Consider the following 24,565-nt stretch of genomic DNA (forward strand, 5'->3'; position numbering starts at 1 on the left):
TAAGCAAAAGAAATACACATTTCAAATATAGAAATTTGTACGTAATTTATCGCTTGTCAGAATCTAAATGGTTCCCACAATCAGTTCCAAATTAGAAAATCGAAGAAAATTCCAGAACTTGCTTTGATCATTGAACCGGAGTTACGCAGAGACACCACAGCAATTATTACATTGGTTTTATGCTAGTATGTCTCAGGAATCTCAGATCTAATTTCATTCTTCCTTTGCAATTTCCATTTCTTAACCTTACTGCATAATATACTCTCATAATTTGTTTAGAATGAGAATTTGTTTACTTTGACAACTACCAAAATAAAAGTAAAATTTGAAAAAAATCTTTTGCGTGAAAGCACGTAATGTGTGTTCCACATTATATTTTGAGATTGTTTGAATATTTTTATTTACCATGTGTTTTGTATGAAGCTCTCTGATTTTATTTCCCACGCGTTAATTTCGCAATTAATCATTCCAGTGTTTGTTTATAAAACTAATAAATCTGAAACTGTCGCTAGAGGGGTTGATTTTATTTAACACCCGTGCTCTAAAGTTCGTACCAGTTGGAACTGTTTACTAAAGTGTGGAAGAGTTTGTTTCTCGTAAGTGTACCAATTAGTGGACTTAAAGTTTCTTATAGTTTTGTTATGCCCTGTGTAAAGGAAGCCAAAACAAGTGGCAGAGTGTTCAGTGGAAAGAGGACAGCGTTGGAATACTTCGGCAGTATGGGAGAACCAGTTCTAGGACACCAGAGGATTTTTGCAATCCTTGTACTTCTCCTTACTGTTAATCCTGCATTCACAGGTAAACTGCTCTAAACTTTTTATACTAAGCTTTTTTCTATGTGATTGTAAGCTGACAATTTTCGATTATCTTGACTTATGTAACTGCAGAACACGTAAATGTTTTTTTCTAACTAGCTGACACTAAAACGTAGACTATTTAGTTACAAAATTATTATTTTTATTGATGAACTAATATTTATAAGTGTTAATCTTCTGACCGATATTCACAAATATTTATATTAAAGGTACACGGTTTGGTGCTGATAATGTTATTTTTAGTATCCAACTAGTAAAGCTGTGGACAGAGAGAGCCAAACTACCTACAACAGCGGGTTATATCTATAGGTGTTTCTATCTCCCTCATCTTCTGTCTCTCTCACATTTACTACTGAAGTCAAAACAGGCTCTAAAACCTTTCTCACAATAAGACAATTTTCATGCATTGGACAAAGGCTAAAAAATTATTCAAGCAATAATTATCAGCCTTACAAATTGAAGAAATCTTTCGAGAAAAAAAAACAACTGTCACAAAACATTTCACCAATAAATGAAGATATAATATGTCTGGACGCCATGGCGCGCCATCTAGTGGGAGATTTAGCACTAACAATGCCTTTACTACAAGAATAAATTTTGTTGTTTTCAGGTGAAAAAATGTAATAGGCAATAATTGTTGAATGAAAAATACTGGTAATTTTAAAATTATTTGGCGGGTTTGGAATAAGCCGATGTAGCTTAATTGGAAGAGCAGTTGACCGGCAATTAGAATGCTGCGTGTTCGATTTCCTTGACCGTCATTTGTTTGTTTCTAGGGAGATTATTTCAATTTGTATGGGTGATTCAGGCTAATAATTATTGCTTATAATAATATGTTATATAAAATTATTAATGGAATTATAGACAGCCCTGATTTATTCACTTATTAATAATCAACTTAATTACGATTAATCACCTTTAACATTCCAACTTGAACTACTCGATCTTTTTTTTAAAATGCAACAATAAAATCAGGACTGAGTCATTTAGATACATTCAAATTTGTAGAATTTGTAGATGTATTCAAATGCACGGAATATAGTTACAAGAAGGCTATAATAACACAAATCAGTAATAATAACACATTAAGGTTAGCATAATACTATTCTTCTGCATGGGTTCTATGTAATTTTAAATGCAAATTATACTTTTGATCTTACTAGAAAAAACTTTAGAGTAAATTTATTTTAATACTAATTTATAAAAAGGACTTCATCTCTTCGCATTTTTTTTGTGACACCTCACAATTGACCCCCTGTCTGTACAGTGTAGACAGGAGAACTATGTCACCACCCGATTGGGCGCGTTGACATGCGGTTAAGGTATGGGCTGCACAAACGTATTTATTAATGCGGGTCTCGAAGAGGCTCGAATTATATGTATAGAAGGAGGAAAAACAGATTCAGACAAAAACCAATCGAAGAAACGTCCCATTTTTATGAAGCCAACAACAACTGTGAACGGGTGTTCCGCTGGTGTACTTTGAGTTTCACGCATGTGCATTAGTGCACCGGGATCAATGCTGCTAGCTCTTTAAAATGCAGGCTCCATTAAAATACCAGTATAACAGACTAAGCATTCCTACATTACGTTTGTGCATTAGAGATGGCAATCGGTCTGTTAACAATGGATTGTCAATCAGACGCGCCGACTGACTGCACAGAATCAAGGGGTAAATCAAATATTGTAGGGATCCAGCCCAGAGGTGGCTCCCACATTCGATTGTTGGGTGTGCTGCAGATTTATACTGGGTAAATAGCTGATTTTTGAAAAATCTGTAGCCCTATACAAGATGCTCAGTTTCTCTGAGGCCAAATTTACTCGTCCTTCAAAGATACAATGAAATCAAAATTTAATTATCACAAATATCGCTTACACAAATACTTATTGCACAACTTTATAAAAACAGACGTACTATTTCAGGTGTCTTTTCTATTCCAAAGTAATTAAATGTGCTCTGATAATTTTATTCTTTTTATGTGTTTTCATATTTTTCATTTATAAAATTGTAGGCAGGACCTGTTTATTGGCTGTACGAAACATAAATCTCATAATTTAATCAAGACAACTCTGTGGATCTAGACTGAATTATGATTCTAGACTGAAAAATAAACAATACCGGACGCTTTTTATTAATTTGCATGATTAATAAACCCATCAAAATTTTTAAATAAGCGAAAGAACTCGATTTTCTTCGACAAACAAAATTTTAAAATATTGTAATTTGATTATTTAGATACACCTGTGATAATAATACTTAAAGCTCGCTTATTTTATTTCCACATCTCCGTGCAAAGTATATAAATAAATAAATATACAACACTTCAGATAAATTCTAAACATATTCACAAAACTCAGCACGCCTTCGTCTAACAATAATAATGATGTTGACTCGGAACAAATGCAACGGAGTGCTTGTGTTTTTAAGCGACAATTTCCTAATTGCATTTGGTGCAAATGAATTCCTTTAGTTTTATGAAGCATTTCACTTCTCGGCTGGGCGAGACGAGCAGCGTTTGAGTTGGACAACTTCGCATTCTCCACCGAGAATAGAAAACAAAGCAAAACTCAAAGTAAATTGGATCGATCTACTGTCACCATTCAAAGCTATCAAAATCAACCTAATGAAGTTTTAACTAATGATTTGATGGTGGTTATCTAGACATCGGGATTGAACAGATCAAATAAATTGCTTTGATGAAACCCGATGAATTAGAAGTTCATAAGCTGAGGCCGATGTTAGCAAAATTAAACAGAGTACATTTTGTTTGCACGTTATTATTTTATTTTCTGTACCTCCGATTGTTCGGAGGAAGTGGGACTACGGCATCTTCAATTGGGGCATGTTTATGAGACTGAATGTAGTAGAGAGGGGAAGGAGATGGGGAGAGGAAGACATAGAAGTACCCGGATATTCAGATCTGGTCACCAAAATAGAAACCGTTTCAAGAAATATTTCGATAGGGAATTCTCGTGCATTTTGTAAATAATTTATTTCAATAAAGATAATTATTTTTTTTCTTTTTTTTTTAAATGCATTTTCAATTTTTTGTAGTTGTTTTAAAAATTGCGTGCTATTTCGGCTCTGAAAACGGTCATTTTGACCGCTACGTCACACCTTTGCCGCCGCCGCCGCCATCGGTTTGCAGGATCTACTCAGGCCGGTCAACAGTGACGTCATCGTTCGCCCTTGAACGCTTGATCAATCACCGGGCGTTTTTAGCTGCATTGAAATATTTCGTTTGCGCCTGTTTTTAAAGTCATTATAACTTTAATAAATGATTTTTGAAAATTATAAAAACTATGTATTCTTGTGTCTGAAGTGTTTCTACATGTGAATAATTAATAATAAGTATTATAATGATTTTTTGGTGTGAAGAGAATTTCCTATTCTGAATGGTAAGGAAATGGGAAGGAAATGAGGAAAAGGAAGGTGTAGAAGTACCCGGCTATTCAGAACTGGTCACTAAAATCAAAACCATTTCAAGAAATATTTCAATTTTATATGGTCTTACACTAGGGCGATACTGAGAGCATCTTCCCTTCTGCAACGTACCGCAAATATGCTTAACATTATTTTTAATGTGTAAAATGTAAAATATCACAAATTAATCAAATAAAATTTACTTGCGCAGGCCGAGATTTCAACCCGCGACCCTCAGCTTGCTAGTCGAGTGGCTTACTCATCAACCACAGAAATTATCAAAATAAATTTATGTTAACTAAGTTATTAGTCTTTTAAATTTTAAAAAAAATTTGAAATCAAAATAATTAAAACTTACCTATATCCCGAATGACCGAATTCCCGCAAATCAAGCGGAGATCTCATAAATATGTAATATAATTTAAGCAACCATAAAAAGACTCAGTATTGTTTGGTATTGAGTTAAATCTTTACAAAATTAAAACAACTTTGTAAAAATCAACCAAAAGTAAGTAGTAAGGTGAAATGATTCGAAACCAAAATTAATTAATTATCAATCGTCATTAACAATTTGATTTTGATAAGATAAAAGAGACCGTTAGATTCTCAACAATAATTAAACACAGCTTTTATCTCGACAAGGAGTCTATAATCCTAAAATTTCTTCAACACCACTCGAAAAGTTCTTACAATTGACAAAAAATAATATTTAAAGCTTTCTTAGGTTATTTTAACGACTTTGTCATTATAATCAAATGCTGTGCTTCAAAGAGCACCTGTTTCAACACAACTGTTTCTTTAGAATAATAATGAATAAATTACAAATGACATAACAATATTTTAAGAATTTATTGTTCAACCGTAGAAAACTCTTCCTTTTTGAAGTTTCTAGAGAAGTGTAGGAAGGTACTTAGATATTTTTTTCATAGTCTAGTAATCATTGAAGAAGATTCAAGGATGATCGCGAGAACTTTTTTATCAACAACAAATATTAAACGTAACGCAGTTCAAGTGTTACAGATTCTTACAATAATAAAATATGAAGTTTCTTCAAAATAATTCAACATTTCGCTCTCACATGAATCTTAATTTGGCAATTTGCGTGAACTTATGTCAAAGAAGGAATAAAGTGGTTGATTAGACGAATTTTATTTCATACTAGCTGGCGTGTACCTGACGGCGCGTAAATCCGTTTTTTAGTTCATTATGATCTGGGATGTTCCGGGATGTTCTCGAACATTCCTTAACATTCCAGAATATTCTGGGATGTTCTGGAATGTTGTGGAATGCTCTCGAATACTTTCGAACATTCAAAACTGTTCCAGAAATTTCTGGAGGGCGAAACTTCCAGTCCTTCAGGTAAAAACGGGAACCGTCTTCGTGGATGGAGGATAGAGGGCTACCACACCATATAACTCCCTTGATCGTACCGGGACTCGTTTCTGAGTTTTAGCGGTACACACATTACACTTACTGTTATATTTATATATATTTATAAACTCAATATTTATATATATCGAGTTTAAAAATGATAATGTGTATTGAAAGAAATCATATCAAATGAAGAGTTAATATTACATTCTTACACTTTTGTCGAACTTAAAGTCAGGCCGTTATTAAGGTTCGCAAAATAGGCTACAATCTTCTTTGGCGCCCCCAAAAGGCCCCCGCAGTATGTGTAGCATTGTCACCACGCATACTAAATTTAATTTTGGCCAAGGTTCATACTTTGGTCAATGATACAACTTAAAACTATTGATTAATGAATTAGAATGTTTCAATATTTAAAAAGGTCGTGCGTTGGCTAAATAAATCAAAGAAGGACAGTTAAAACAATATTGTGTGAACGTGATACATAGAACAACTAAACAACTAACCATCACGTCATCTCCGTAGGGGCAGTCAGATAGGACAAAACGCTAAATAACTGAGGTCTTTGCATACATTCCTTGCTTCGTTCACATTCAAACTCCGTCTCACATATCGTTCTGTTATTCTGACTCTTGACGTGACCCTACTCAAGTATTTGGTTCCATTCTTCCTCAGACATCCTTGACTTTTTATACCATTCACATTTTTCGTTCGTTCGTACATGGCATGAACCACACACACGCCTTGGGATCTCATTTCTATAGCATTCGGTCTATTTTAATACATCACTGTCATACATAAGGCTGGTATCAACGCTCCATTGTGGACTGCTGGCTGCACTTCTTTGGACAATTTTTACTTTGGCGGCAACCGCGTTCAGTCTTTTTCGTGCGTTTACCCATTGCTAGTTTATATTCATATACCCTCCTTTCAATATCTCTACCAGACTTTCCATTTATCATAAACATACTTCCCGAATTTGCATAATCAACAACCAGCTCAAAGTATTGTGAATGTGACAAAAATAAACATTATTGTGTCTAGTTAAAGCCACTTGAAATGTTTCTTGATGTTGTTTATGTAAATTCGAAGGGAAAGTGTTTTACCTTGCCAATGAATTCTTGGTATTAATGGAAACATGGGGGAATTGGAGGTAGAGTCCTTAATACGAACCTGAATACGTACTGGCAATCTGATACTATCTAGAAATTTACGACTTTTATTCGACAAGTCAACTGTTCTTCTGTCAGCTAAAAATTGTATATTAGTAATCTCGTAAATGTGTGCTGGTTTCTTTTAGCTATCACTTAAATGGTCAGTAAAATTTAAAAAAATATATATTTCAAATTAATAATATTAAGTATATCACAAAAATAAAAAAGTAAAAGAATTTAGGAAATAATACTTAACACTTTTGCTATTATATGTATTGTAAATTTAATTTAAAAGAAGTTCTTGTGGGACAACAAAGTCAGTTGCTTGACTCTGTCAGTGTAGAGCGGGACAGATAGATTACAGATGTATAAAAGCTCATTTGTTAGTTTGGTATCCCTCTCACATCTCAGCTCCTAGTTTTCACGTATCCGTAATCTTTGTACTCGGTTAACAAACAAAAAAATTGAAGATAAATATAATACTGTAGTATTATTTGTAAGATTTTGCATGTGAAAATAGTTTTTGAAGTAAAACTTCTTTACGCGCGTCATGCATTTTCGAGGACCGGAGTAAAACCGACTCATGACCGTCACGAAAAACAGTGATCATTTGGTGGTGGGGGTACGGGACCCCCACCACCGCTCACCGTTCACTGTCGCTCTCTCACCGTAGTCGCTTACTGAGGTGAGGGAGCCACTGACGAACGTTCTCTCTCTCTCTTCTCTCTTTTCCTCTCTCTCTAGCCAACGACGCCACGCCAGGCATCAGCTGCTTGCTTCGTGTACTGCGCGGTGAGTGTAATACGAGTGAAATACGTAATTGATTGTGGTTTATTCGATTTTTTATATTGTTATAAAGAGAGAGAATGAAATGAAAAGAGAGAGAGAGAAGAATACTAAAAGTTTCACTTCCGTCGTGCGTAGGCTTGCCACACACTGTATTTTTTTTTATTAATGATTTCTCTAAAATATTTTTTGATAAAGTTCAATATTGGTGTGCTTCTGATTTCGTCTAGTAATTTTTAAAGAAACATTTTCCTGTTACATTTAAATTAGAATTTCGAAATGAATTTTGTATCTTATAGTTAAAAAAAACTCATAGACACTTCCCTTCTAAATAAAAGGGTTTAGGCTCTTTGTGTCAAGTGAAAAGTGGAAATGTTTTTTTTTATTTTTTATTACAACGTCGTATATGTTCTTATCGTATAACTTCTATAAGGATAGTTTAGTTTGTAGAATAGTCTATATTAATGCGTAATATTTTGAATATAAATTTTTCGTAAGTATATAAAAATAGTTTTAATTCGTAATTTAGTTTCAATAACTACTTAACAAAAGAAAAATGAACTGCAATAAAATAGCATCAATCCTCCAGCAAATATTAAATTGTTTACAGCGATAAAATTTGAATAATTATTGTTATGCAGTTGTTATAAATGCCTGTTGGTACTTATTATTAAAGCGGTCATAACTCACATTAATGTTCGTAACAAATCGGAAATATTTGGATACGTGATATAAAATTTAAGTCGGTATTTCATGGTCGTAATAAAAAATGTCACTGAATAAGACTGATGTTTCAGTGTCACATTTGCATACTGATAGTCACATTTATTATAAATGAGTTTGTTGTTACTTATAAATACATTAAGACTTGTTTTTAAGAAAGTATTATATCGAAGATAAAAAAGAACAATAAGGATGGGAAATCTTCAACTAATTGTTTAAAAAAGCAAAGTAGTCTAAGATATTATATCCATTGAGAATTACTCAATCTCCAGGCACGTTTAACATTTCAAAAAGAAACACTAATTATACTGAAAAAAATTTATAGAGAAGAAGCTTTGGTATATTTAATAGATTATTATAAGTAGATATTGGTGTATTTTACGTGAAACTCTAACAATTCATGAGGTTTTTTTTACATTTCAAAAAGAAACAATAATTATATTAAAAAATAATTTTAAAGAAGAAACTTTAGTATCTTCATTATATTATGCAGACATTGGTGTCTTTTACACGAAACCCTCACAATTCACGAGGTTTTTTTTACATTTCGAAAAGAAACAAAAATTATATAAAAAAATAATTTTAGAAAATAAACTTTAGTATCTTCATTAGATTATGCAGACATTGGTGTCTTTTACATGAAACTCTCACAATTCATAATGTTTTTTGTTGTTGCTATGTATATATTTTTTTGGTTTTACTAAGGATTGAACCTTCCTCCCCAATGATTGGAGTCAAACACGCTAACAACATAGCTAAATCCCAATTAGGTAAGACAGATATTTATTTCATATATTACTTGCTGCAATGTCTTCCAATTTCAGAGAAATGTGTATATCTCCGCCTTGCCTTTCAAAGGCCCCTTCTACTTCCTTGTAAACGCTCGCCGGGGCTTTCCAGTGCCCCAAAAGGGCCCCCGTTGCCAGAATCGTCTGAAAATCAAAAACCTTAAATTTTGATCTTTTATTGACATGGCTCACTGCAAAATCAATTGTCTCTTTGAAAGCGGTTCTTGCGGCTACATCCCTTTTGCCTTTTTATTATAAGATGAATTTTTTACACGTTTACTTTGAGGCTCATTTCCCTTTATGTACAATGATGTGTAATTTTCCACCCAGAACGCGAAAAATATAAATAAGTGCCAGATTTTTAACGATAATGTTATCTCTAATCATAAGGTTTAATGTTAGTAGATCTATATTGCCATTCAGTTGGGCTACGTTTTGATGTGGGTTAAGGGAGTAACTGATTGCGAATCTTGAAGTGAATAGTATTAATGGAAAGGAAAATATAAATGCCAGTAGATTATTCCATCAATCTGCTATTTTCCAAAATAACTATAAATGCAGAATAGGAGAAACGACACGTTCTCATGCTGCCGACAATTGTGAATAAGCATTTCACTCATACGTTTTATTGCAGGAAGATTCGTCCGTATCATTTACACTATTGTATACATCCGAAATTTTTTTGATGTTTCATACAGCTTTGAATTCATTCAGTTATTTTGATATTACATTGGTGATTTCTGCGGGAAAAATATTCTGTATATTCGTTAGTTACTCTATCGAAAAATCCCAAAATGAATTTTTTCAAAATCTACTGAATCGGAACTGCTCATCAAACATACGGCTCATTCGAAAAAGAGCTGCTTTGATATCAAAATAATAATTACTTTGAAAAACTACTAGGCGCACATAAAAGTTTGTGGGATTGGCAGCGGAAAAACTCCTTTTACCCGGCACGTTTATGAATGAAAAGTATTAGGGAATTTAGCGCGCGGCCGCGTCCCTCCTGAATATGTTCAACTAGCGCGGAGTTTTCACCGCTTATTCTTATACAACCGCTTCCCGCTTCTGGGAACCTATTCCAAAAGTGTTATTTTTTCCATTCCACAATGTAACTATTTCTCTTCCTATCACAAATCCCGTGGAATGTCACAAAGGGAACTCTTTCATAATCAGACGAGACTTGCTAAAATATGCAGTAATTAATTCCATACACATTTTTACTCTTAATTTGTCCTATTTAGTTTACATTTTCCACTCAGAACATTGTTTTCAATCTTCCTCAGAATGTGCTTGATTTTGGTACCGAAGAATCGATGTTTACCACATTAAATATCTTATTTTTGGTGACCGGATAAATCATCAAAATGATAATTCATCACATCTATAAAAAGTTATATAAAGTAATGGAAAGTGATGAAACAAAAACTTTATTAACTGTGTTTAGTAGTTAAGGTTAATTTTTTTTGTCGTCGTTATTAATGACATTATATCACTTTTTATAAGTGTGTTGAATAGTCACTGTGTTGAGTTAGCATGGAACCCTTATTTTTAACTCATGACCGGTTGCAATTTTTTAATTGTTGCTATTATTTAATCACAGTATTTGAAGCAATGAATTTAATTTATGAAAGTGAAAAATCGGGCGACTAGAAAGTGAAGGCCAGTCCAAAGGAAGCGAAAATAGTACTTGTTTGCAACACCAATTATTTATTTTGTAAGAAACAAACAGCTTTTATATAATATACGAGATAAATATACAAGTAAACTGAGTCAATCCTTAGAAATTTCTTATGTTAAAGTGCATTAGAAATCAAGTTTTAGTATCTTAAAATTAATTTGGTGTTAAAGGAAGGGGAGAGGAAGAGGAAAATAAGAAGAGGATAGGAGATGCTGCCGATACATTACATACTCTCATATTAATAATCGATCGTACGCATTACTTCATATCGATATTTCTTTAGGTTATTCCCAAAAATGTCAATGCTGTAAAATTTTGTATTATATTGTGCACATATACGAGGAATTAAGGAATTTTTTCGAATGTTTGTTCTACACAAGGGTAGATAAAATAAATCAGATTGTCGGGTTGATCTAGACGGAATATGAAGATTTATTAAATTGGTAAGTTCTGGTGAGTCCAGACAATTATTTAGGAATTTAAATAATAAGATTTGATCAAAAATTAGACGTCTTGTTTGGAGGGAGTTAAAATTATGAAATTAAATGGATTCTGTATAATTTGAGAAGTGTAAGTTTAGTTTATAATTTATGTGTTTAAATTTTTTTTTTTGAATTCTTTCTATTCTTTGCAACGTTTCAATGCTTACGCCGTCTTTAAACATAATAATATACTACGAGTACGTTTTACTCTAGAACGAAGTGTAAATTGTGTACGTATTTTAACGAACTATGAATACCGTCAAAAATGTATGGAATATTTAAATTTTATTTTCTGGTTCTAATCATTGTATTAAAAATGTGTAATTTTAATATTTTCATTCACAATTATTGATTTGCTAAACCACACATTCCGACACAGTTCCAACCGGCTATAACTTCATTATGAAATAGAAAATACCTATGTCTGGTAAGACGGGTGTCACCAATATCGCTTTGCGTGACGTCAAAGCCGCCGAATTCACGAATAAAAACGAACATGTCGTTTTGGCGGCAAATTGAAAGTGGCATATTTCAAATCGAATATATAATGTATTCGTCAATATAAAAATACCTTTAGCTAAATATCGTAATTTTTGTTTGCTGGGATTTTAACCAGTAATCTCTGATCCGCTCTGCCAGGAATATCGTCCATAAGAAAGTTTGTACTCAATCAAAATTTATTTAATATTAAAAGTTCTTAATCACCCGCTTTTGCAGAGGACTAAAACTCGGTTAACATTGCAAATAGCAAAAAAAAAATCTTACTTTAACGAAACGGGTTGCATTTAAATTAAAATTTAAAATAAACTCCCTTGAAACGCAGCCTGAGCAAACCATCGCCTCGTTCCCATTCCCAATCCATCTCCACCGACTGCATTGCGACTATCTCGTTCGAGAAAAGTATTCAGAAGTATTCGAAGCAAATCTATGCCGAGGACGCTTCGAAGTTTAATTTTCGATTTTTGTCAACAGAGCGATGACAGCGCTGCCTGGCGACGGTGGCTCGAGTTATAAATGTCTTCCAAAGTGTTAACACTGAGAATTTTGCGGAGTTGGCGTACGAGAGAGGAAATGTCAAGCCGTAAATCAAAATTATACTTTTTTAATGCTCCGTACGTGAGTTCCCACCATATTTATGTGCTGCTTCCATGGATGTATTACGCTATACTTAAAATATACTGCGCTTTCAAAGGCATTTTTTTCTGACGCTGTTGAGTAGTATTTCAATATTGTCTAGCGCGTGTACGCCTCGTAATGCCCAAGACTTGATAATATGGGTGCTGGGAAAAGCGTATCAGGTAATTGGTTTTCATTTTCATCAAAAAGCTTCACAGACAAAATTATACGCTAGTAGTGAAAACAAGTTTCATCAAGTGAAATGGCACAAAGAACATTTCCACGGCAGAAAATCTCTAGATCTTTGCACCTATTCTTATTTGGTAACAATTTACAATAATCGAAAATCGATGATACGACTCAGTAAATTAAACCTTAACTCCTCAGGCTATTATTGTTCGCTTTTGGGAACAGCTCATATAATTCTATAAAAATCGTTGTTTTCCTTACTTTCATTATGTAAATGGTGTTGGGTGTTCAAAAGATTTTTAAACTGGTTGATGGTAAAAGAAAGAACAGATATTAGAAATATTCTAAACATCTAATGGATTTTACAAAACATACTGCACATAAATTCTATCAAAATTACAAAATTTTACAATTAATTATAATACGAGATACTCATTCCATATTTTTATACATAATTTTTCAACACATATAGTACTACATTTTTATATTACTCATTTTTTTTACTACTATTTTTTCTTATTATTTTTATTTTACTATTTTTTACTAAACATTTGGTTTATATATAAATTGTTAATTACCAGCCTCAGAACAGACTTTGTCTAGTGAGGAGGGTAATGAAAAAAAAACATCTGTACAGAACCAACCTTAAATAAACGCCCGGGTTGCCGGCACTGAAACTGAAAGAGAAAACACTACGGTGTAAAGTCAAATCTGAAAGTTAACCATAGAAGAATTTAAATGTACACCTATATGAAACCAAAGTTTATGACCGCAATTTAATTTTTTTTCACATAAAGTGTGGCAATAACGTTCATACGTCATTTATCTAAGAAAATTTGTGTGTTTTTATATTTTTTCATTATCACTAATTTTAACTATAAAAAACTTAAAGTAACCATTTTCATGTTTGCATTAAAAAAAAAATATATTTGAAAAATGAAATGTATATTTCGAAAAATAAAATTGGAAGCTTATTTTCATCACCTTTCAAAATCAGATTTTAGTTATCGGATACGTTCAGAAATACTCCATTTATTTGGATTTTATTGGAATGCGGAAATAATGCATTTTTATTTTTCCTATGCATTTTACTGAGCAAGAAGTGCTGGATCTCTTAATACGTGGGATATTTTTTATTGCTTCCAATCAAACTTCTGATGATTCCTAACTTAATTTTCTCAAACTCTGGCCATGTATAAATTTTAAAGAAGTCGCGAATTTGTTTGTGTTGTTTATTTTTTCAACTACTTTCACTATAAATTTTAACGTGCGCAAATTTCATTTTCAATAATACAAAAATAACTAATATCTGTCTTCCAAATAGACCAATTGGATTATGAAACGCTATGCATTAATCTTAGTAAATTTCGCTCTTTTATAAAATCTCATAAAAAATGCCCATAATAAAAATTGGAACTGATTTACATATTCCCACAATGTACTTCGATTATCTAGATATACGTGTGTTTTAAAAATAAATTTAAACATTCCCAGGTTACTAAAAACCTGATTTGAGAATCTCGTACTACCATCACAGTAAGCGGAAATTGTTTGTTGTGTCGGGATGGAGGACTTAGCCAGCCGAAGAATTGAACACACTACGCTGGGTTGGACTCAGTCCTGATGTCAACTCAGTCACTGACCGGTCAAAATATATCTAAAAATCTAAAATCAAAATAATAAACCATATCATTAAAAATCGCAGTCTCCTCTAATATTATTACTAATTAACCACCACTGTTTTATCAACGTATATTATAATACCCATACACATGCATATTGCACTTGTTAAAAACTGGACTGCAGGCCTTTGAAGAATGAATTAAAAAAAAAAATAATAAAAAAAACTATCAGTAAAACACGAATATGTAATGGAGATGTCGAAACACGTGTTCATAAAAATTCTAATATTTTCGCATTTCGTCATTATATAATGACAGGATAAACGCCGCTGTTTAAGCACGTGTTCCAATATATAATGAATATAATAAATAATAGGAAATGGCCTGTTTTCATTTTTTAACAGGATTTTAATATATCAGAAATACTCATTTTTCTCAGTGTGTCTTATATTTAATGTTGATGGTTATTATGGTTATGGTTAATGGTTAATTAACATCATGTTATAATTTCACGCTGAAATTCCTTCACACTTTTGAAAATGTACAATAACAGCAATTATTTATTGTATACGCACACCACAGAAACTTTGCCCGAAACGAGAGCTGTTCGTTCTCAAATCAAGTTGTCAATTACATCCCCGAGAAGACACGGGCGACCAGTACACAGATGTCAATAGTTTTCCAGGACAAAACAAATACTCGTTACTCCTCTCGACTATACATCCCTGGTAACTCTCCTCTACACTCTACACTCTACTCCCTGCTTCCCCACCACTTGCTTTACCAAACAGTGCCAAGTGTTTGTCCTAGATTTTTTAACTGTCTGTGTTCACGACTTGACATTTGTGTGTATCTTTTACTACGTGTTCCTATTTTTACTATCCCAGTAGATTAAACCTCTCCTATTGGGGGCCATAAATTTTGGATTTCTTAACTCCTTCTAGCAAACGATTTTTCAGCGAAATAAAGTTGAATTGAGATATTAACTTGCTAAGACTTTTCAGTTTGAGATAACCATTAGCTTAGTGATAGATTGAGCACACTAGACGGCCTGAGGTTATAGTCTTGGAAGGGGTTAGGTCAATAAAATTATCAGAATGAGAAATTAGAAGAGCATCATGAAACACAATTTTATAACTTGATACTTAGAGCAAACCGACATTTAAAAAAAAAATGTAACATTACACATGAGTCTCAACTGCTCCAAACCATTTAGAACCAGTGGGATTATGACACCCCCATGGCGTACGTTGCGAGGCAGAAGTGAGGGAGAGGGGATTGAGGAAGGTAAGGAAGTTTGGAATTGATACCTTAGAAATATAAGTAATCAACAATGTAAAATATATATATATATTTTTTAATTTTTTTATTATTTCAATTATTTTATGTGCGGGATTCAAACCCTGCACCTATATATATCAATTACCCCACAAATCAAACATTACCATGTGATACATAAATCAAGGCGATACACCGTCACATCGCCATAGTCTCAATGATTTAGCTGGCAAATACTGTATCGGAAATAATATATCTTCTGGATTAAGAGGTGACAAATATAGTGGCCATACTCACCGGTCACCACCGAAACGATTAGCTGATAGAACTGGGTTATCGACGTTTCCGTGTGCCGAAAGTAAGATCAATTTTATCTTACTTGTGTGAAATTGATAAAACATCATAGATTTCTGAAATTCTTGAAGTTTTAATCAACTCCATTGCTTTGTCTAGGGCAGGAGATATATTATGGTAAGTACACATTTGCGAACCGACACGCGAGCCGAGCCATGAATAACGGGAAAGGAACGAATCAACTACAAACACAAGTTAAGGTTCAGTTCGGCAGTTCGGCTCACGTATATATACGGGCCATTATACAAATATGGTAGAATGGTAGATACCCTCTGAATCGCCCCTGTGAAAGATCACAATTTAGAATCGAAACGTTGCTTTTTGAAAAGACATTAGCCGTGTTTATCAACCCAATCTGAATGTTCATTCCCAATTTTACTTCCCCCCACTCTCCTCCCCTTCCCGCTCTATTTAGCTTCATAAGGCTTCAGTCTCAGTGTGATGTTCATACATATCAGCAACTTTGTTTTGACGTATGTCTCAAAATAGTAAAACTTTCCTCATTCTAATTACCTTTTACACTTACGTGTATCTCAAATTTGTGATCTTCTCCATATTGGTGCATAATATTTATGTTCAAAATTGTAAATGGTAGTATAGACAGTCCTGATTTAATTAACCTCATTGAATTTCATATACGCACGAGAGCTACTCGTTCTAAAATTTTGTTTAAATGCAACAATATCAGGAATGAGTATTCCAAACACTCGCTTGTACCTAGGTTGCATGAAGTTAGTAATAGATACGCAGATGTGGCAGATCTATTTAACTGCACGCAAGGTAGGTACAAGAGGGCTATGCTATCAAATCTTTTCAATCAATATTAATTTAAACTAATTCTACCTTATTTGCACTATAGAAACTTATGTACTTGTATCTCTTGTTTACTTACTTACTTACTCTCTAATGTCATTTCACAATCAAATGCCACATATATTTGTAATTATTTTTTTTTAGATATTTCTACGTTTTTAACTGTGACATGTTATCATTGTTTATGGTATATTTATACCGTTGATATTAAATAAATAACCATTTTATGGAGAACATGAAAAAATGAATAAATACTTTCTTGAACATAATATACAGGATAAAAAATTATTGTGAGCAATAATCAGTAACCTAAAATTTCCATTATAATTGTCAATATCTCCCGAGTAAAAATAAATGCCGCTGACAAAAATTGAACCCACACCTTCCGATGTCTGGTCAGGTGCTCTGGATCACTGAGCTACGTAAAAGCTATTATAAGCAATTTTTTTTAAATGACTTTTTTTTCTAAAACAAATGTTCTTAGTTTTAAAAAAAAGTCACTGGTAACCAAAACGTCATTTACTCAAGTCTGGTACTTCTCTAAACACTCTGTATGATCAATGGCTTTGGCTGTCTGGAGTTCAATCTTACTTAATTAGGCGATTCTAGAATCCCAATTTTCTTCAAATGAGAATTGATCACACTTCTATATATTACCTGTTCAGTGGTGGTCATTCTAATCCCAGTGCACTTGCGTCGAGGAGCCGATTAATTAAGTCCCCCACAAGATTATTTGCGCTCGGATGAACATGATAAAGGAAAATTGATTTGGGAATCAATCAGTCCATTGGATTATAACTGGTCACCCTTGAGTTTGCAGCTATAAGCTTACATTAATACCAGAGATGGTAATTGAATTAGAATATGCATTGTAAAAAAATACAATTTGGCGCTATTATTATATTGTGTATCTTTTGTTTTGATCCAGGCCAGCATATTTTTTAAAAGTCTTAACGATGTTAACATTGTAATAATTATATGAAAATGGTATAGCGTTAGGTCTAGAGTCATTAAGTTCGGGAAGAATTATGTACGTTTTGTTTTGATCCAGACGAAAATATTTTTTCGAAAATGTTGTAGGAGAGAGGAAACACAGAGGCCGGCAAATCCTTCCACAGCAGAGCTGTGAGCTCGAGGACGAGTTGTAGAAGCGACATATGTCACTCATGGAAAAATGTGAAACGTTTTCCGACTAAGCACCGGTGCCGAAGTGATCAATGACGCTAGTTACTCGAAGCATCTTCCATTGTATTACCGGTAGAACAAGGACAGCATACCTACCTGACGCTTGTGCTCTAAAGATTGCAGTCCTCCTGTCAGGGAAATCTATCAATCTTTTTCATGGATTTTGGGGCTCCAGACCAGAGGTGGCTGCCAAATTCAACAGATTTGTACAGAGTCAGCAGTTGTGTACCATTAAAGTATCTGCGGGTCCTTACAGTACACCCAGCTTCTGTGAGGCTAGCTTGACTCTGGCTTCGATGGAGCTTCCGTGCCTGTGCTGGTCACTTATAGTTACACCAAGCATATCAATGGAAGGCATGTTGGGAAGATTGCTTCCTTTGAAGGAGACAAGATTGTCATTTCAATCCCTTTTAGACATAATCAAACTTGATTGACATGGTCTTTGAAACATTAAATTTGACTAGGTTATTTTTACTCCAAGAGAACACCCTCTAGAAGTTACCGTACATTAATAAGCCCTCCGAGTTTGTGTACTCTTTGGAGGCTTCTCAATTAAAAAACTATCATAGACTGTACTGTCATCCGCGTAACAGTGAATTTGTGCGCACGACAAAAGGTCAAGGATTCCACATTCCTATAATTTTATTTCTACATTCCCACCCACAAAAATAAACAGCTGATAGTAACCCTCTATCGATGGAATATTTTCAATTTTCACAGAAAATTAAAATTTCGGACGCGATTTACTCGAAAAGTAAACCACAAATCAATAAACTTATATCTACCACAAATGAACTCATAATGTTATGTAGATTCATTAGTTTTCCGCTTGTACCACTAGTTTTCGGACACCATATATATTCTGGATAAAAATGAAAGATTTTTTCTTTAAAAAAAATATCCCAAAATTTTCATACAAATATTTTTTGTTTATATTTTAATGCATTTGGTCTATATTTTGATGCATTTATTATAACACAGCTGTGTATTATATTAGTGAAGCAATGGGTTATAATTAAGCTATAATTTTTTTTTCTAAATAGAATCATCATGATTTTATAAGAATATTAGCTTAAAAGCAGATGACGTCAAACTATACAAGAAAATAACTGATATAAATCATTGCCATATACTACAGTCAAATATAATATCGTGGTTTTAAAACAAAAAGTATTTTATTTTATTAAATATGTCAAACCACAAAGTGATTGCTTTCTACAATAATAAATAAATATTAGTAAGTTTAGAGATTGGTGCGTTCAAAATAATTTATTTTTAAATGTAGTAAAGTGCAAAACCTTGACTTTCTTCAGAAACAAAAATCCTGTTTTATTCGAATATTCCATCAATAACATAGCTTTAGAAAGAGTCACGGAAATGAGAGATCTTGGAATTATTTTGGACGAAAAACTAAGTTTCACCAATCATATCCATCAAATTGTGAACAAAGTTATGAAAACACTAGGCTTCGTATTAAGAACAACTAAAAACTTTAATTCTTTGCAAGCCATTAAACTATTATACGTATCTCTAGTAAGAAGTCTAATTGAATATAACTCAGTAGTTTGGTCTCCATCTTATACAATTCACATTAACAACATTGAGCGAATACAAAAAAAATTTCTACGTTTTATAAATTTTAAATTAAATATCCCTGTCGAAGACTTAAAATACAATTTCTTATTAAATACTCTAAAAATACATACATTAGAAGATAGACGTAAAATAAACGATTTAACGTTCTTATTCAAAATACTTAACTCTAAATTCGACTGTTGTGAACTCCTGCAACTTATAAACATACATACACCCACAGTAACAACACGACAAAATACAATATTCTACAGCAGCACACATAAGCGTAACTACATTGCCCACTCTCCGATACAACGACTTCACACCATGGGAAATCATTACTTGGGTGATGTTGACATATTCAATACCAACTTGGCAAGTTTTGTGGATCATTTAAAACATTTATTTCAACAATACTCCTAAACACATCATGTAAACCAACAAATAGGTGTAATTTTCTGTTTTTGTTTCTTGTGTTTGTATAACTTGTTACATAGCTTTTATCAAATGTAATTTTATTCTTATTTTTTATGTTTGAAAGTATTTGTCAAATTAAAATTATACTACCAACCATGTAAAAGCCCTCTGGGCGTTAAATAAATAATTAAATTAAAAAATTACTAGCCCCGGCGTTGCCCTGGCTTTTTGTCGAATTTCTTCAAAAAAAAGTTTCGAAATATAATGTAGGCATTTTACCTTCCTCTTGTTTTGAAGGTCAAGTGTGTAAAATTTCACTGTCTTGGAATAAAACTATAAATTTGTGCACAAATCCAATAATCATATTTATATAATTCGATCAAATTCAGTATATATATTTTTTAAATAGATTGCTGTTTACTTTCTCGATTTTGGTAAATAACTTAATGGCTCAGTTGGAAATAACCTTGGTAATCAAAAGTTGCGATGAACCAGATATTTCAGTCAGAGACACCTGTGCAAATTTGATGACGCCAGAAATAACCGTTTGAATGTTTTAGCAGCTTCAGACAAACAGTTTTCCACTTTATAGGTCTGTTAGATAGCAGGAAGCACCTCGCACTAAAACCACTCCCTTGACGATGGTTTGATGGAATTGCAACCATTTGAATCTAGGTCGTTAAATTCATGCTCCAATATTGCCATTTCGATAAATATATTTATATTTGCATAAAATAATTAGTACCAAGAAATTCTCCCGAAGAATCTGAAATGCTCACATTATATTGAAACTAAGTTTATAATGAATTTTCTTTCTATTATTCATAAGATTTCATCGTAACTTTGCGATATTCTTTAGCTACACTATTTATAAAACAAAAAAAAAAACTATGGCAAAGCCTATGTTCTACGGAAGCTAAATGTCGCGAATTGGGACCCCGGCGGTGGCCAGAAAGTTGATCCCCCAGACAGTTCATCCCCTCGACAATTGATCCCCCGAAAATTGATTCCTCTGCCATCGATAAAGTAAATATGCAGAGAGGATAGACGGCCGTATAACAAAAGACATACTTATATCTGCAGGCGTCTGACTGGAAATCCGCAATACAAGTATTTTTGATAACAATAATGCAGGGTCCCCGAAGAATATGAAGTATGCAGTGAGAATATACGGCCGAATAAAAAAACACGACACACTTATATAACTAAATGTCCCCGAAGCGGTATGCATAGAAGATATACTGCTGTAGGTATAATAAAAGTCGATATACTTATATCTGCAGGCGTCTTGACCGGAAATCCGCTATACTCGTATTTTTTACCGACAGTGTTCCCGTATCTCTGAAAGAGCATGCAGTGGCAGTTTGTAGTCGAAAAATAACATGATTTTTTTTTCTTTACTAGTCAGCATTATTATTTATGATTATTATATATGTTACACGATATTGCAATGTACAATGAAGTGCATTTATTATATTACTTATACTACTCAGTCTATTTAGGGAAGTACGCTTTATCGAATTGGATATATTTATAATATAAGTATCTAAGTGTCCCCAAATGGTGAAGCAGTGAAGGCATACGGCCAAATAATAAAGTACGATGTACTCATATATGCAATCTGTTAGGGGAAATATGCTAGATCTATATATATTTCTTTTAATATTTTATATTTCGGCTGGCCAACTGTCGGAGGATCAACTCCGGAACAATGGAATCGACCCCGACTTGTTAGTTAACATGTTTTTACTAAACATTACTTTACACAACTCCATTTTTGCTTACATTTTAACTTCTGCTCAAAGATTCTTTACCTTATCTAATGACGGAGAAAAAATAAATTGGCTTTTTCTTCAAAGTAGAACAACGAGAATAATATAATAATACTATAAATATTTTCAAAAGTTACTAAAGCGTAGGAAATTAATTAGCTAACAGTGAAACAGATGCTGACCTTGAACTAGATATTTAAAAATTAACTAATAAACTTTCTATGTCAAAAAATACTTTAAAAAATATATATATTCAGCAAAAAGTGACTACCAAAAAAATGGAGAAAGCTAATGCACAAATCATTATACAAAAGAATGCAATATTATATTGCGCTGCCGAAAACTATAAAGACTGCAGCAATTGTTAATTTCCACCATCCGTAAGCTGATTCTATTTGCGTAATAACTTATAGAGGCCCTGGTGAAAAAATCTCCCTCAGGGCCTTCGTCGTTTTTGAGGATGTTGTGGTGAATGTTTTTTTGGTTAAAAGAACGAGAGGAAGTTCTGGGAAGGAAAAATGTATATGGGTTAGGTAGGAATCTGTGGATCAATGTGTCCAGGAATAATGTACGTATGGATCCATTCCTCCTACAGCCTAGCAAGACGATGAGTCGAGAGAGTCCTGCTGAAGAAGTCGAAAGGTTCCTTCAACCAGTCTCTCCCGATTCGGCCCGCCACGCAGTGGGTAGGCAAACGCATTCGTCGCCAAGACAAAGACAAACCTCATCCGGTAAAACCGGGCACCCCTGCTAAGTCACTGAACGTAGCAAACCACTTGAGGCGACCTATGGTGTTCCACAATGATACCGATGACATTTTCCGTCATCTTGTTGATTTTAACGTACGTTTAAGTATTGACACTGTGTACAATTGAATTTTTTTTCTTGGTCACCTTACAAAAGAAAAAATCAACCCATGAAAAGTAAATTTAAAAAAAAATAATAAAAAGTCAAATTTAATATGTCTTTAAAAAATTGTTACTGATTATTGAGCTTTCCTACTAAGAACTGGAGTAAAAAACTCTGCCAACCTCGCCAAATTCCGATCAGGTAGTATTGACATTTGTTTCGTATATTAGCTACTGTATGTTATCCGATTTCAGAGAAATGCGTATTTAATCACGTGTGTGTACGTGATCCCCGCCAAAATATATATTTGCATCGACAACGAGTCTATCTGTAACCATCTAACATCTAAATATCTAATCTTTTTATCATCTAACCAGATTTTTTCTCAGTAGGCTAAACAATTGAAATAATAAAAAATGTCAAAGTTTAAGCTCACCTAAATTGTTATTTTTATTGTCTCCACTAATAAGTGGTTTTGCATTTAGAGCCAAGACCAGATTGTCGCGGTATCAAAGCGTTATTTTTTAAGAAAGCGAATAAAGTCACCATTTACTTTCTCTTGTATCCGCCCAGAACATGAATATAAACGTTAAAAGTGTTTTGTGTACCAAATTAATTAAGAGTGGGCTTCAGGGTGTTAAGAGGGACTTGCGCGATAATTTTTTCTTTAGTTTGCGGAAATAAATATTGAAGTAAAGGCGTTTCTTGAAAATTTTCATGTAATTTAATTAATTCTCCCAACTGACGAGTTGAGAGGAAAACGAGATCAGATTTGAAAAATTCTAAAGGGTCTACTTGCCTAGTAGGTACCTCCTACCTACGTTAAATACTTAAAATAATCGCAGAATGGGTGTACTCATTTAAAATAATAAAAGAGTATAGATACGATTTTAAAAATATCATTGCTTCTATAGTGGTGTATTGGACGGATTAAAAAAAATATATTTTTGATAGGAAAAAAGCTGAATAAATAAATTTAAAAAAACCTCGTCGAATTCAAACGCGAGTCCAAATTTTTAATGATATTGGTGATCGTCCCTACGCACCCACTATACAGGGTGTATCGGCACTAACCCGACAAACTTTAACCAGCTATTCCTTAGCACATTTGGAGTAAAAAATGTTATGTGCACTTTGCTGTCCGGTAACGTTTTTTTTTAATAAAAAATTAATTGAACATATTTTCACCACATGTCACCACTGTTTTATCCTTTGTCAAAATTTGAAAGCAACGTCGCAACTGCTCGCGTGTCGCTGCGAACGAAGCCCGTATTACATAATCCAGTACCAGAAAATAAATATTTTATTTAACAATAATGATTATTCACATTTTTCGTATGCGAATCACTGATTGTCTTCTTGTATTGTACACATCAGTTTTATTTTTGTATCTAAATTGTTTCACCTCTGGAATGCTCTGGTTTCACCTCTTACGCGTTTCACGTATTAAATAGTCTAATTTTGAAACTAAGAAACTAATTAGTAGATTTCCTGAATTTATAATCGAAGTCCAATAATTCTGAGCACTTTTAAAAACAATTTTCCTCACTTAGGTACTTATCAATAATAATAACTGGATTATTTGAACAGCGCCGTTGTTTTTTAAATCACCGTAAGTGCTCTGTCAAAATGTTACTTGCCAGGCTATCCTACAACGTATATTTTTTAATAAATTTAGTTATTTACAACTTCGCGGAATGTGATTTATGAATATTATTGCTTATGTTAAAAGCCTTCCAGAATTACCGGAATATAACGAACAGCTTGACACACTTAAGTTTATTTCCACTAATTTGAAGGTACAAAGAATGTATAGTTTTAAAAACAATCCCGATGAATCAAAAAACGGTTCATATAAAACTGCTGCGCAACACACTCACCCAAAGGAAAGCACTCACACAAACGTCATGACTGCATTGGATTGACCCACCTGCAAATGAATGCTGCCAGATTGCTAATTTATTTACATAATAATTATTAAATTTTATTTAAAATATCGCAAATTTTTTAAAAAATCGACAATAAATTACAACTATAATTTAAAAAAATATTCTTAACCCCACGCTTTTTCGTAATTGATTAATTAATTCAGAATTTAAACGTTGCTTGAAATAACTAGCCGTATTTGGTGACCAAATCTGAATATCCAGGTTTAGAATTTAAACAATGCT

The 24,565-nt window shown here is 33.2% G+C and overlaps 1 protein-coding gene across 4 annotated transcripts in view; it reads left to right on the plus strand.

The window, feature by feature from the left end:
- Window positions 1-24,565, plus strand: part of LOC149426022 (zwei Ig domain protein zig-8-like) — a 254,330-nt gene that overhangs the window by 8,000 nt on the left and 221,765 nt on the right. For all 4 annotated transcript variants that reach the window (XM_089645526.1, XM_089645518.1, XM_089645534.1 and 1 more), the window contains exon 2: window positions 473-798. In XM_089645526.1, coding sequence (XP_089501652.1) covers window positions 642-798 — 157 coding nt within the window. In that variant the 5' untranslated portion in view covers window positions 473-641. The remainder of the gene's footprint in view (window positions 1-472; window positions 799-24,565) is intronic.

Source organism: Hesperophylax consimilis, chromosome 2 (assembly GCF_061612785.1).
Source record: "Hesperophylax consimilis isolate HC1 chromosome 2, BYU_Hcon_1.0, whole genome shotgun sequence".
Classification (NCBI taxonomy): Eukaryota; Metazoa; Arthropoda; class Insecta; order Trichoptera; family Limnephilidae; genus Hesperophylax; species Hesperophylax consimilis.